The sequence below is a fragment of the Aphelocoma coerulescens genome (assembly GCF_041296385.1).
Source record: "Aphelocoma coerulescens isolate FSJ_1873_10779 chromosome Z unlocalized genomic scaffold, UR_Acoe_1.0 ChrZ, whole genome shotgun sequence".
In the NCBI taxonomy this organism is placed as follows: Eukaryota; Metazoa; Chordata; class Aves; order Passeriformes; family Corvidae; genus Aphelocoma; species Aphelocoma coerulescens.
Window position 1 is genome coordinate 11,920,276 of NW_027184085.1, and position 15,853 is coordinate 11,936,128.

The following is a 15,853-nucleotide window of genomic DNA, read 5'->3' on the forward strand; positions in this document are numbered from 1 at the left end:
GCCCTGTTTCTATTTGATTACTTTGTTTCAATTTCCAGCATTTTAATGCTGAAAAGACACAACTGGCTCAAGAGGAAGCCTACCTCTTAAGCCCCAAATATCACTCCACCCAGCAGGGCAAGGGAAATCCAGTATTGTTGGGGTCTCCTCCCCCTGCCATGTGGTCCTGGGAGAGGGGCCCTGAGGGAGACACGGGGTTTCCCTGCCCCTGGTCAGCCTCGTTCCCCATTGGTTGGTTTGTGTTCCCCTGTGCGGGCAAGGACCCTCGGGTCCCGTGATTGAGCAGTTCCTCGGCAGAGCCCCGGCCACGCGGCTGGAGAAATGAACATCTCTGAAACATCTACCAAGAATCTGTCCATATATATTTTTTTTCCACGGGACTCCTGGTTTTATATATGCATGTTACAGTAACCCCCGCTGTAACACAGTATGACTTCTGCAACAAAGTGGTTTGTGTGCCCTAGGATTGGAAAGAAAGGCTGGTGAATACAGGCATGTGCTCAATTCATGTAGCCTAATGCGTAGTCACAGTTGAGTTGGAAAGGACTCCAATCAGTATCATTGAGTCCAACTTAACTCCTTGCAGAACTGTGCAACACTAAACCATATGACTAAGGTCATCATCCAGACCGTTATTTGCTCTTGACAGGCTTGGTGCCATGTCTACTTCCCTGGGAACCAACCACCTTCTGCATGAAGAGCCTTGGTGTCCAACTGGAACTTTCCCTGGCACACTTGTGGTTTAACCCCAGCTGGCAACTCACCCCCAGAGAGCTGTCTGTTCACTCTCCCCTGGTGAGGTGGGGAAGAGAATTGGAAGGATAAAAGTGAAAGCTTGAGAGTTGAAATAAAGACTATTTAATAGGTAAAGCAAAAGCTGTGCACAGAAGCAAAGCAAAACAAGGAATTTGTCTACTATGTCCTATGGGGCAGGCAGGTATTCAGCTCCCAGGAAAGCTGGGTTCCATCATATGTAATAGTGACCCAGGGAGACAAATGTGTCACTCTGAATGTTTTCTTCTTTCTTCCTCCAGCTCTGTATGCTGAGCAAGGTGCCATGTTGTGTAGGATAGCCCTGCAGTCCGTTGGGATTGGCTGTCCTGGCTGTGTCCCCTCTCAGTTTCTTGTGTACCCCTCCCTGGTGGGTGGGTGAAAAGCAAAAATGGCTATAACTCTGAGCCCTGCTCAGCAATAATAAAAACAAACATTTCTGTTATTAAATCCAAATCCAAACCACAGCTGCGTATCTGCTACTGTGAAGAAAATTAACTCTATTCCAGCCAAGACCTCCTGTGACAAAGGTGTACACTGCAGTGAGGTCCTCTCTCAGCCTTCTCTCCAATAAGCTGTGTGGCCTCAGCTGTGCGGCCTCAGCTGCTCCCAAGTCTTGCCCTCCAGACCTCTCTCCATCCAAGCTGCCCTCCTCCTGATACTCTCCGATAGCTTTGTATCCTTCTGATGTTGAGGTGCCCCCAGCACTCGAGGTGACGCCGCCCCACTGCAGAACACAGCGGGACAATCCCTTCCCTTGCCTGGCTGTCAGTGCTGTGTCTGATGCCCCGCAGGACAGGGTTGGCTCTCCTGGCTGCCAGGGTACTGCTGATTTATGTTCAATTTGCCATCTTTGGATCAGAAAGAGATCAGGACCTCCAGATCTTACCGTGAGATCAGGGCCTCCAGATCTCACTGTCTGATCTGAAGCTCCATTTGCATACTGTCCACTGATACACACCTTACCTAGAGAAGGAAAGCAGCTTTGACCAACCCTAAGATCTCTGAAGAGCACAGATATAAAAAAAAAGCTACCTTGAGAATGTGTGCTGCTGGTTGTGCCTCTGTGCTCCTCAGCACCCACAGGAATCAGAAATACCTGTTTCAGAAACAGTGTAGCCAGCAGGACTAAGGAAGCGATTTTCCCCTTGGCGCTGGTGAGGTCACACCTTGAGTCCTGTGTTCAGGTCTGGGCTCCTCAGTTCAGGAAGGACTTTGAGGTGCTGGAGCAAGTCCAGAAAAGGGAAACCAAGCTGTGAAACACAAAAAAGCCTGGATCACAGGTTTTAAGAGGAGTGGGAGTATTTACCCTGGAGAAGAGAAAGCTCAGGGGAGATCTTAACGCTCTCTACAACTCCTTGAAAGGAAGGTGTGACCAGGTTGGTGTCAACCTTTTCTGTGAGGCAACTGGCAATAGGACAAGAACACATGGCCTTAAGCCGTGCCAGGGGAGGTTTAAGTTGGACATTAGCAGTAATTTCTTCACAGAAAGGGCGATTAGACACTGCAATGGGCTGCGCAGGGAGGTGGAGTCACCGTCCCTGAAGGTGTTAAAGAAAAGTCTGTACGCGGCACTCAGTGCCATGGTCTCGTTGACATGGTGGTGTTGGGTCACAAGTTGGACTCGATGAACTCGGAGATCTTTTCCACCCTCATTGATTCTGTGAATTCCAGGACAAGGCATCCCGTTAATCAGACACCGCGTGACTGCAGCGCCCAAACCCGGCCGCGGACCGGGGAGAAGCGTCCCCAGCGTGCTGCCGGCAGCCGGGTGACACCGCCCCGCAGGTCCCTCCCCTCCCGCCTCGCTCCTCCCGCTGCCGGCCTCGCTCCTCCCGGCGCGGGGCGGCGGTGCCCGGTGTCCCGGTGTCCCCGCCCCGCCCCGCCGGCCGCCGCCGCCGCCATCGCCATGAAGTGCCACTACGAGGTGCTGGGCGTGAGGCGCGACGCCGCCGAGGAGGAGCTGAAGCGGGCGTACCGCCGGCTGGCGCTGCGCTGGCACCCGGGTACGGCCCGGGCCCGGCCGCGGCCCCGGCCCCGCGCGGCGCGGGGGCACCGCGCTGTTCGCCTGGCTCGGTGCCGGGGGCGGCGGGGCGGCTGCTGCCGCCGAGCCTTACCGCCGCTGACACGGTTTCGTTAAATTGTCCTGCAGATAAAAACCTCGAGAACGCGGAGGAGGCAGCGGAGCAGTTCAAGTTGATCCAGGCGGCGTACGACGTGCTCAGCGACCCACAGGAACGGGCCTGGTGAGCAGCGCTTGGCCTGGCAGAGGCTGTATTAGCCCTGGCTCTGCCGGGGCTTGTCCTGCTCCTGGGCCTCGCTGCAAGTCAGCGCGGGCATCCGTGGGCAGGAGCAGCCGCTTGGCTTAGGTTTTGTAGGAGTTGAGAGCCATGCAGCCCTTTGGAGAGGCGCAGCTCCGCACGCTCACCTTCCTCGTGGTGTGCCGGGAGCTGATGGCGTGCTGGGCCCCGAGGAGCGCCCCGCGAACAGCCAGGCTTGGCCTGGTTCTCCTCCCCGAGCACGGGGCAGTTGCACGACAGCTCTGGTCAGCCTTAGGCCTTGGGCAGTGCATAGAGGTGTTCAGTCCTAATGTGAAATACACACACACACATGCATCTCTAAGGGATTGCTGCTCTGAATGTTCTTTGTAGCTTGTTTTTCACATGGGCTGAAGTGTGTTTTTCACACGGGCTGGGGGAAACATCTCCCAGATTATGTGGCCAGACCTGCCTGTACTGAGTTTGCCCTCCTTGAAAATACAGGACTGTTTCTCAGTTTTTATGTGCTAGTGTATGATTTGGGCCTTTTTTGAGTGTGCGCAAGTACTGGGTGATTTAAATAATGCCCTACCCATTTTTGGAAGTTTGTTGAGGCATCTTGCTCAAATGTGATTGTTTGGTAGCTGGCTGTTGAGGAATTGCTGCTATAGATATTGCAGATAAAGTAATACTAAGTAAATTAAAGGTCAAGAGAGAATATTTACTGAGTCTGTCATGCTTTTCTCTCTGAAGACTTTGGATGTGAGGAACAAATTACAGACAGTGGGTTAAGCTATACAGTGATGAGATAGGTGTACTGTGTTGTTTATGAGCACTGAGGAGTGTTCTGTGTCTCTACATCCTTGATGCTGTGAATTTTTTCCAGGTATGATAATCACAGGGAGGCTCTGCTGAAAGGGGGAGTTGATGGAGACTATCAAGATGATAGCTTAGATCTGTTGCACTACTTCACTGTTAGCTGTTACTCTGGATATGGGGATGATGAAAAGGTAATGAATCAATTAATCTTTAATGAATCAGTTTAAATTCCATTATAAGTGTTGGCATCTGTTTTGTGTTTAAGTTATATGTAGAATTGTTAGCACAGCTTATACTAATCTAAGACAAAACTTACTCTAGATGTATAGGGAAGCTTTAATTCCTGCATATTGTCCAACAGTTAATTGATCATAATATCCAAGTATGCCATACAACTACAGATATGTGTATATTGTTTATTTATCCTTTACAGTGAAGCATTCCAGGGCTTTGCAATACCATCTGTTTATTTAGAAATACTTTTATCAAGCTAGAACACTTAAAATTACAGAAAAGCAATGTAACAACAGTCATTGAGGAAGGTGTGTATAATTGAATTCCCTATTGGCATTTACAATTCCCCATTAGATTTTAAAATACTCACCATATATGGAAAAGCTCCAGGTGATTAGAAGAACCTCTGCCAGAGAAAATACTTACCTGTCTTTTGTTACTGTACTAGGACTCAGTAACATATTCATTTAGAAAAAGATAGGATATTTAACAGTGAATTTTATATCTGGAACTTCCACAAAACTTGATCCTGTGTAATTAGAAACTTATCGCCATCTCCAGTATGTGGAAACTTTTTTAAAATTTGTATTTGACTACAGGTGTGAGAGAGACTGAGATGGCGTGAAGGAGGCAAAAATAAAAGGCAGGAGAGATAGTAGAACTTTGTTAAGAAGGGTCTTGTACCTACAGCAAGTGCTTACATGGCCTTTACCCAGGTTTTGAGTTGCTCTTGCAGAGTAGCAATGTTTCTCTAAAATACACGACTGCACCCAAGCATTTGTACATCTATTATTGAGCTGTGCAAAAGACTGATTGACTGATTGATTAATTGATTTCAGGGATTCTTTACAGTCTATCGACAAGTTTTTGAGAAGATTGCGAAGGAAGAGTTGGAATATATGACCCAGGAAGATATTGAAGAATTCCCTATGTTTGGATATTCCCATAGTGACTATGATACGGTAAGGGCAAGTGTAAAACAGAGCTGAAGGTAACGGAGTTAAACCATTACTTTGTCCCAGAGGAAAGGCTCCTGCTGCTCTCTGAGGTGCATACAAACCCATGTAACTGTGGTTATTTTCTGCTGTTGTAGACCATTACTTTAAAGGAAGTGCTCTGATTCATAATATTTAGCTGAATTAAAATTGGTATTTCCTGTTGGACTATAGAATTAGCCAGGACTATAGGGTGAGTTGTCAGACAGATACTTCACAGGGCTAACCATCAATTATGCCATTGGAACTTAAGTGTAGCACAAGACCTATAAAGCAAAATAATGGATGTTTTCTTTGCTTTCTGATGAGACTAGTTTACCAGTGTTTAACACAACTTACATTACAGAAAGGGGTATTGAGCTAATTTTTTTTTTCCAATAACATGTAGTATCTTGCCTCATATAGGAAAACTACATAGCACTTAGTGCATAGCACAGCCTTTAGAAAATAGATGTGGTGTTGATCTGCAGTGTGAGCTTCCACTATGATAGCGCTGTCATCCGCAGTTAGCCTGTAGTCAGATTTGAGTCTGAAAACATTGCATGCTTTCCTCTGTGAAGCAAGAAAAGAAAGTGTATGGGGACTTGTATGACTTGAATTCTTGTCACCTGGTTTGCCAACTATTTGTTATAAGCTACCAGAATTAGGATTTTTTTTTTTAAGGTTACCAGTATTTCTGTTTTGAAATTAAATAATGAGGTAATAACACTTTCCCTAGGGAATAACTGCACAGTATGGAGTGCACTCAGATGTTGCTCCTAGTCTGAGCCTCCTTCTCACTGACACCTTTCCTGTATGGCTAATTATTTATGAAATTTAAATTGATACATCCTTTAAAAGTTAGTAGCTTCAGTGGTACAAAACTTGGCTGGAGTTGGAAACAAAAGTTAGAAATCAAACTTCTTAAGAAGTGCCAGAACTGGTGTTTGGATGCAGGGAAAAGTTACAGGATGGATTAACAAGTGGAAATCTTTCCCAGGGAAAATATAGTATCTCTGAACCAGCTAAAATCTGTCTTTTAATGTGGTTATCTTGAAGCATCTTTTGAAAACCTCTTGCTTTGAGGCCATGGGATAAATATGATTATATACTCAAAATAGCTTTAATGCTTACGTCAATTAATAACTGCAAAAAAGGGCTGGCATTCTAGCACCAACATGCTTTGACATCTGCCTTGTTCACACTGTTCTGGGAGCAGAGTACTCACTTTTTCCCCCTCTAGGGATTCATAGGGATATTTTATATGACATAGCCTCTGTTTACAGAGAGGTGATTTTCCTTGTTGTCTTATATTCAGACAAAGAGAGCACTGTCAGAGGATTCCAGCATTGCAGTGCTCACTTCTCTATGCAGTAGGAATATAATGGGAAAAGAGTTTTAGAAGGGAGCTACAAAAACTCTACAAAGGCTTCAAAATCTGTGATGTGAATAGTCTCTGGTTTGGTCTACTCTGTGAATTCACAAGAAGCTTGAGAGGCAGCTTGATCAGTGCCAGGTAGCCAGGAAAGATACTCATAAGGCCGTGAGTTCACAAGCCTTCATGGGAAGAGAACACTTGTAGGTCAATTAGGTGCAGAAACAAAAGTGATCAGCTGCAAGTATGAGTAGTAGGCAAAACAAAATCCACTTGGGAGTTAAGCAGTGGCTGCTGTACAGGCTGCTGGGGAATGCCAGAGATGTGCAGGTTGTTAAGGTAGCTATTGAGAATGGGGAGAGTCTCACCTTACACATCTGATGAAGGGGAGGATGATCCCTGTCATCAGTTGATAGGTGTGCATCCTTTTGCACAGAAGTATCCTCTTCTGCAGCAGAAATCTGAGGTAGTTAGTCTCATCTTACTTAAGTTATTGGATGAAATATTGGTTATTTGATTTATTGGTTATTTTTTGTGATAGCAGAGAAAAACTGTAGTGACTTACCTGCTAGAAGCCACAGCCATGAATTTTGCATGTAGGTAGGCTGCTGGAAGTTATTGTTGTGTTGTTCTTCTGAATAACAATTGATAGTTGTAGTTCCTATGAACAAAAGTGGCAGAAGGAGAAGATGACTCACTAGAAGAAAACATATCAAACCATTAGGTTAAATACTTCTGTGAGGTATCCTAAAATATGAGCAGTAGGGAATATAGGAGTGAGTAGTAAAAAGGAAGATTGATGGGGCAAGTAGTGTAAGAAGAGAGTTTGGGCATATCATGATGGCTAAATATACAAAATGCAGAAGGATAATAATTATTTGGAGAGAAATAAAGAACAAACCCAAAGTGATTATGAGGCCATGTTGTTAGTCCATCATTTACTCATGAATAGGAAAAGGGAGGAGAATAAATAACGATCACTTACTTTTTCTTTTAATGCGAAAGCTAGGGGGCATAATTTTAACCGACAGTCATTAGTTTAATGACAAAACAGGAGTAAATGTTTCGTCACATAGCCCCTTGTTAAACTGTAGAAGTCACAGCTCCTTGCTGTTGTATCATCAAAGGCTATTCACTTCTGTGTTGCTCAGGAAGCAGACAGAATATACAGGGAAGAAATAGCATTATGTATTCATTTTGCTGCTCTTTTCATGCTGTGCAAATGTATGGCGGACCTCTCATGTGATTTAATGTGGAGGTTCGTAGGCAGTCTGTGCAAGTACCAGCTTGCAGGCAGCATGTCTGATTCTGATTGTGCTTTTCAGTTTGACAGGAGAAATATAGCTAAGTAACTGGACACTTGTGTAAGCATGATCCAGTCCTACAGGGGGATATTTTTAGAAGTTGCAGTTTGTAATAGTTTAGAGAAGTTTGTTGAATTGACGCACTTTCAAACTTCAAAGATGATGTTAGAAGTTTCTCTAAACCTTCATTGCTCTGAGGCGAAACTGTGGCCTGTATAGAAGTTCAGAACAAAACTGTTACAAAAGTCCTGAATTATTTGTATGGTTTTTGTGTCCCCTCCTAAACAAGCGGCTTAGTTTTGTTTTTTTCTTACAGGTAGTCCACCCTTTCTATGCATATTGGCAGAGTTTTTGTACTCAGAAAAACTTCGCTTGGAAAGAAGAGTATGACACACGACAAGCCTCAAACCGCTGGGAGAAACGAGCTATGGAAAAAGAGAACAAGAAAACGAGAGAGAAAGCAAGGAAAGAGAGGAATGAACTGATCCGTCAGCTAGTAGCCTTTATTCGTAAAAGGGATAAAAGAGTACAGGCTCACAGAAAACTTGTAGAAGAACAAAATGCAGAAAAAACTAGGAAAGCGGAGCAATTTCGGAGGCAACAGAAGCTCAAACAAGCCAAGTATGTACACATGGAACAAATCTTTGCTTTTTAACTTGGAGAAACCATGAGGATACAGTATAGACGTAGATTCTAATAGTAGCTCCACTTACTCTTTTAAACATCCTTGAAAATTTTAGGTATTAATTTTGGTCTCAAGTCTTGAGCTGTTTAAAACTCAGGTTTCTGCATTGTACTGACTTGTAGAGATCTAAGATAAGTGGGGAATGGCTATCTGGGTGCTGTGGATAAATGGCTGTAATAGCACAGAACCCGGTGTGCTTTTATTTAGCTGGGGAAGTAAAATTTAATAGTTATCTTCGTTTCTTTAAAGAAAAAAGAGTAAGTTTTAGAATAAGGGAGAACAGGACTGTAACAACCTGGACTTAGGTCACCTTCATCTGCTTGGAGCTGTATCTGCTAAAAAGAAAGAGGGGAAAATGAGCTTAGCTTTGCCTTTCCTTTTAACTTTTAAGAAAGGACCCTTTCATTGGACTAAGTGCAGTGTCTGATGCTTTTTTTTCAAAAGAGGAAGAGGTGGTCTCCTGAGGATAACCACAATTTATTTTTTCAACTGGAAGAACTGTTTGCCTGCACGTATGAGGGAAGAGCTTAAATTCTTATTAAGAGTGCACTTGCAAAATAATGGCATATTGATTAAAATTATGTAATAACATATATGGAGTACATTATGTACTGTTTTTATATATATACACATATATACTTTCTCACTTGGACAATAAAGAAGAATTATGCGTTTACTGACAAGTGGCTTGATAATTCTGAGGCCAGAGGCCAGCTGGAGCAAAATTCAGCTGTCCTGTAATGCCCTATTTGATAAGTTGGGGCACACTTAGTTTGGGAAAACTGAGCTGGTACATTCCCATAGCACACAGTCAAGGAGTAATGTGCTTGTGGATTTTGTTTTCCTGTGTTGTTTGTGAGTTTGGATCTTAGAGCAGGATTGAGCTGACTTTCCTGCTGCCAGCTTGATACTGACCATTCTGCGCAGCACTTTCTGCCTGAAATTCAACCAGGATCCACCTGCGTTAATGTCCCTGCTTGCAGGGGTGCCCATTGACATCACAAATGAACTCAGATTGCTCAGAATTCCACTTGTTTGCTCCAGAACTTTCCTCCTGAAATGCCCGAGAGGAATAGTTATCTTTAAGTAGAAGTTATCTTTAAGTAGCACTGTTCCTGTAGTTCCCATCTCACAGACACAGTGTAGAAGTTACTGTATTATTCTGCTTGCAGACTTGCTGAGCAGTACAAAGAGCAGAGCTGGATAACTATGTCAGATCTGGAGAGAGAACTGCAAGAGATGGAGGCACAATATGAAAAGGAATTTGGAGATGGATCAGGTGGTGAAGATGAATTAGAAGAACAGGAGACAAAAGGCATTGAAGGTATGGTGTGTGGGGAGGTGGTGTATACTGAGTCACTGCAGTCTGAGTATGGCTCACTTAGAGCCTCAGATTCACAGTTCTGACTGTGATGCAACTCACTGCCTCCCTCTGAGGGTGCTGGGCTAGAGTCTGTTCCTCACTGGTGTTTTCCTTTGAACAAGCTGCAGCTGTGAATTTATACTAATGTCTGATTTGGTGAGGTGATCTTGATCTGTCTGTGTGTCAGTGGTACTAGAGAAATTGAATGTCAGTGCTGTGACTATTTTCTGGGGCCTAAAGAGCAGCTTGTTCAAAAATTACTCATCTGACTTTGTCTCTCTGATCCCCGTTGATCTCTTCAGACAAACTGAATGATGAAGCTGAAGAAGCTGAATTTGTTGATGGTCTGTACTGCCCTGCTTGTGACAAATTGTTAAAAACTGAGAAAGCGTAAGTGCTTGTGGTTGGGGATTTGGGGTGGAGGTGTTGGCTTTTAAGTCCTTTAAAACTGCATTTTAAAGAATTTTTAACTTCGCATAATGGTCAGTGTGGTCTTTCCAGTAGAGACATTGTCAGTGCAGAAATTTCCGTACTTAGTAGAGCTGAATAATGGGCCTGTTATTAATTTATGTGTAAATATAATGATGTTTGCTCAGAGCAACATGCAGTAACAATCTGCTCTTCACAGCATGAAGAATCATGAAAAATCAAAGAAGCATCGAGAGATGGTATCACTGTTACGACAGCAACTGGAAGAGGAAGAAGGGAAATTTCCTGTGTCTTTGGATGATGCAGATGGAATAGAGACCAAAGAGGAGGAAGAAACAGAAGACATGCCCAAACAGAAGTACTTCAAATTGGTTTTAATTTTATCATGACTCCGTATTTACTACGTCTTAGTGGCCTTCAGAGGGAGCTCCTGATGATTTGCCACTGTATTGCTCTCAGTGTTGTGCAATTTGAAATACTTCTTAGTATCAGAGTTCCAGTAAAACACATGCATTCTTATGACTGCATTTGAGTGCTGTAGAACAACAGACTCATGTTTTCTCTGCTGCTTAAATTACATGTTAAGGAAAAGAAGGGTTTGTTATTATTCAAGCAGAGGGACTTCCACAGAGCTAGTGCTGATTGATTTGGTACTTACTGTCAGTTGATTTTTAGCGTAAATGGAAAATGAGAGTGCTCAAAATCAGAATTGTTACACAAGTTCATTTTTTAAATAGCCAGAGCATAATCCCAACTATCTCACTAGTATCTTTGGGTTCAGTCCGAGCAGCATAAATGTTTTACTAAATGCAATGAGTAGTTTGGGAGACCTATTGTTTTAGTTTCATGCATGAGTAACTTTATTTTTCTGGCTACCTAATATGTTAAGAGGATAAGGGAAAGTATAGCTTGATACCTTTTTAGGAATCCTACTACTTTTTGGGGGTTTTCTGTAAAAAAAGTAATTTTTAAATTATCTTTACAGACTCTCAAAGAAACAAAGGAAGAAACAGAAAACAATGAAGGTATGTAGTCATAATGATACTCTGGGAACTTTACAACCCAGTTTTGTTATCTCCTGACAAATTATTTTTTTGTCCTGCAAAATAGGAGAACTTGAAATTCCACGGAATTTGAAGACTATTCAAAAATATTTGTAATTCTTCTTTACCTCAGAATAACTTTTATTAGACTTATTATAATAATATTTTATGGTAATGACATCACAGACCTCACTTCATTCTGTTGGTGAAGATGCTAATAATATGTGGTGCTGACTCTAAAAAGGCTGAAGTGTAAGAAAAACAGATGGAAACAGGCAGATAGGGAGAGTGCAAGGAATTGATCAGGAAGACTAGTAGTGGCCTTGGGGCATTAACAGCTCAGTTTGGTGGTCACTTCTGGCTTTAGTTGCAGGAGTTGATATAATGCATTGTTTGTTAATTCTAATTTAGAGGGAGTGGAAAAAGCTGCCACAGTATTGGCTTCCTGCTGACACTGTAGCAGTTGGAATGAGCCCATCCATTCCACCTTTCTCTTGAGCACGAATACCACTGTGTTACTTTGTAATCTGCTGTACTCCAGGATCTGAGTCTGTGATATGACAGATCTGTGCTGACAGCAACAGGTGAAATTCACCAAGTGCAAGCTGTTTCAGGCTTGAGTGGCAGGAGTGTCATAGTCAGCACATTCTTCTGTCTGCCTTCCTCAAACTTTATCCTTTCCAAGTACTTACTCCTCAGTTCTAGCCTTGTTACAATGACCTGTCGGTACCAGGTCCTGCCTCTTCCATGCATTCCCCTCTAATTTCCTATTTTCTGTTCACCTTTTCTGCCCTCTCCCATTCCATCATTCTCTTGTTCTTAAGAAACTTTCCTGAGACTTTCAAGCAACTGAAGTTTTCTGGCTTCATATTGGCTGGTCCAATTGTATAGTTCCAAGTATTGGCTTGACCTTCATGTTTCCATGCAGGCTGTGAGGCTTCAGTGACCTCTTTCCTCTGTCTGAGACCAGAAGGTCTGTTGTCACTGCAGAAGTGGAACATAGTCACCGTGGCTCTGTTCCACAGAGCCTGGTGAACAGGCTGGACAGTAGGTGCCACTCTTGCATTGCATGAGCTGGAAACTTGTGCTGAGAGATCCTAACCTCCGTCCTCTGCCAAGCATTGAGGAGTACAGGGAATCTCTGTGGGTTTTGTTTTCTTTTCCTGAAGTTGAGATTAGCCAAGTTTTTTTTCAGGTAGCTGAGACGGTGCACTAGAGGTGATAAAAGTTGTAATAATGGGGTGTTAGGTCAAACTTGTTAACCTGCTTTTGGAAGCTTTGCTGTTCTGCTTCAGACAGGAAGTTGATATTTTGCCAAACTGCATATATTGAGTCTAATCTGACACATGGAAAAGACTGTCAGTATCTGTAATGCTAGGGAAGGAAAATACAGTATGTCTATCTAATTTCAGTCAGCTCAGTTATTTTGGCTCAAGCGTCCTAGTGCAGTTGTCTGGCAAAGAAAACTGTAGTCTAAAAAATTAACCTTTTGCAAAGATTAAAAGCCAAGCCACTATCTGGGAAATAAAAATGGTAGTCAGAACAGGATGAACCCCGTGTGTAATTAAAAGCTAGCTTCATTCTCCTCTTCTGTAGTTTCAGAGGCTGTTTTATTGGTGTTTCTTCACCACAGGTGGCCTCATCTTTCAAAACAGGAGAACTAAAGTTTTACCTGTTACAGTCTCACTGAAAAAACACAGTAAAATTAAGAGGGTCCATGGCTTTCTGTCCTCCCAACCCACCCATGTTTGAGGTAAATGAGTATAATACTATAAACATAGTCACTAATGAACTGAAAATATTTAACTTGGATTTCTTCTGTTTGTACAGGGTTATGAGGACTCTTTTGATCTAAGTGCTGATGAAGAAACAGTTGAACAAAAGGAGGTGCCCAACATGGAGAAGGACAGTGGCTCAACAGAAGAATTATTAAATGATGGCCAAAGATGTGCTGTGTCAGAAGACACAGGCATTAGAGATGATGTCAGCCGGGAGAATGAAACAAAAAGTGAAGAAAAAAGGTGTGTTGGATTGCAAGATTGCAGTCACAGTATCATTCTGTGTCATGGTTGATACTGTCAAACAAGGATAGATTTACTCACAAATGTGGACTCTGGGGGGGCTGCTCACCAAAACAGGTTTGAATAAATACAATACTAAGCGAAGAGTGTAGGAACTTCTTTGAAGTTGTATTTGACTGCAGATTGCTATATCACTTCCCAGGAGCTGATTCAACATCTTGAGATTAACAATTGATTGTATAAATTAATTTTTTTTTTCCAGAAACACTTGGTATTTTGTTGTGTGAAGGAAGAACAGGGGAAAGCAGCAGAGACATTGATAAATGAAAAACATCAGAAGCTTGTAAATGTTGAATGTTCATGTGCACTGATCTTGGTTCCTCTTTGTCTGTTAGCAGCACTAAGCCTAAAGGGAAAAAAGCCAAGGAAGCAAAAAAGTCTGCCAAGGCATCTTCAGAGAGCTCAGCAACGGTATGTCAAGTTACTTATGCTATTTAAGATAGAATCATAGAATTGTTAAGGTTGGAAGGGACCTTAAATATCATCTAATTCCAGTAGACTGTATTGCTCAAAACCCCATCCAGCCGGGCCTTGGACACTTCCCAGGGATGAGGTGTCTACAACTTCTCTGGGCCAATGCCTTATCACCCTTAAAGTAAAGAATTTCTTCCCAATGTGTAATCTAAACCTGCCCTCTGCCAATTTAAGACCACTGCCCGTTGTCCTGTCTGTCTGCCTGTGTAAAAAGTCCCTCCTTTATGTAAGCCCCCTTAAGGCACTGGAAGGCTGCAGTGAGTATTCCCTGGAGCCTTCTCTTCACCTCTCTCAGCCTGTTTTCATAGAAGGGGTAAAAGGTGGGGATCATATTACTACAAAGAAGGCTGGTTTTTTGGGCACAACCAGTCCACAAATTCTGCCCCTGTGGTTTTAATAGAACTGGAACTTCAGCTCTTGTTCTCAAGAGAAATACAGGACTAAGCTTAGCTTCTAAGAGAGTTGGTAAAGTTCTGTATGCAAGGCAGTTCGGATAAATTAAACAATTGAGGACAGAGCTGTTGTCACCCAGCAGGTGACAGGCAGTACTATTTGCATCTTTCCCAATATTGATGCTTGCTGGAGAGTGAATCTTTGTAGTAACTACAGCTAAGACATACTAAATTCACTACGTCTCAGAGCCCAAAGTATTGCCTGTATGGTCAGGTGTGATCACAACTACTCTTTACTTTGAATTAGATCTGTAAGGCTTCCATTCTTGGTTTTTACTTAAAGCTCTTTGAAATTTCGTGAAGTTATATTTGTGATTATTTTTTAAAAATGTCTGTGTTTAATTGTTAATGCATAATGGAATATTGATGATAGAAACAAACAGCTTATTCATGCTTCATTGTCAAGGAGAAACTGCGTACAAGAAATTGGTGTATTGCACTGATGACATTCAGTATGAATGTGAAGCATTCTGGGGTTTTTTTCTCATTGTAGAATGAAGTTCCCATCCACTGTGTAACCTGCAACTGTACATTTCCATCCCGAAATAAATTGTTTGAACACCTAAAAGCCACAGGACATGCAAGAGCAACGACGACACCGACTGTGAATGGAGCTGTGAATGCCAGAAACAAAAAAGAGAAACGTAAAAACAGATAGAACTTTGCTACAGTGACAGTCTTCAGAATTGTATGTTAACACTCTCTCAGAACTGAAACATGCACATTGCCTGTGTCTGGAGTCAAACAAAGAAGTACCAATTTAGGAAAAAAAATGAAGATGCACAAAAGGAATACTGTCTTGTGAAGGAATCTGTGCTTTCTTCTGTTTTTAACAGCCTTCCTTTAATCACAAAATGGTTTGGTGGCATGGCACAGGTGCTGCTTCCACAGAGCCACCTTGTCTAAAGCCCCTTACCCTGCAGCACCTTTCACACCGTGGGTGGGGAAATAGTAACTCAAAGCTACTCACCCTGTGTTCCTGTAGAAACCTGCATGGATAAAGTACCCACACAGAGGAAATAATAAATTATTTTGACATGCGTGCTGTTGCTTTTCTTTTGAGAGGGCTCAGCTCAGGGTGAGTGTAGCCGGTAGCAGGGCCTGTGCTCAGCTGGGGAGAACATGGTGCTAATAACACCCAGGTCGTGGGTTTGATCCCTCTATGGGCCATTTACTTAAGAGCTGGGCTTGGTGATCCTTGTGGATCCCTTCCAGCTCAGAATATCCATTAATTCTTTGATCCTCTATCAAATATGAAACACCGCCAAGACACGTGCTTTTCTTCTGCCATCCTCAAATTACTTAATTACATTAAGCAGCAGACAGAAGGGAAGGAGTAAGATGACAAAGCTGTTTAATCAGTTTTCACAATTCCTATTTGTTTTGTACATCTACCTCCATAGCAGGTGTTGGGGAAGAAATTCTAATGGAACAGCCTTGCTGGAATAAGTGAGGGAGAAATAAATGCCTGACATGAATGAATTATTTTTTTCTGATTTCTAAGTAAAAACACTGCACTTATGTTTAAAGGGATTATCTACCTGATATTGAGTAGAAAAAAGCCACAAAAACAAACACCTGATTTTGAAGT

The 15,853-nt window shown here is 42.7% G+C and overlaps 1 protein-coding gene across 2 annotated transcripts; it reads left to right on the forward strand.

The window, feature by feature from the left end:
- Positions 1–2,642: 2,642 nt before the first annotated feature.
- Positions 2,643–15,302, forward strand: DNAJC21 (DnaJ heat shock protein family (Hsp40) member C21). Of its 2 annotated transcripts, none has more exons than XM_069000769.1 (12): positions 2,643–2,777; positions 2,924–3,017; positions 3,916–4,039; positions 4,922–5,044; positions 8,052–8,356; positions 9,593–9,744; positions 10,086–10,173; positions 10,412–10,570; positions 11,198–11,237; positions 13,086–13,276; positions 13,672–13,747; positions 14,756–15,302. In XM_069000769.1, the coding sequence occupies exons 1-12, from the start codon at positions 2,681–2,683 to the stop codon at positions 14,918–14,920; spliced, it is 1,614 nt and encodes a 537-aa protein (XP_068856870.1). In that variant the 5' UTR covers positions 2,643–2,680; the 3' UTR covers positions 14,921–15,302. The 2 variants fall into 2 exon arrangements, with proteins under 2 accessions (XP_068856870.1, XP_068856871.1); XM_069000770.1 differs by having other exon boundaries at positions 13,675–13,747.
- The last annotated feature ends 551 nt before the right edge of the window (positions 15,303–15,853 follow it).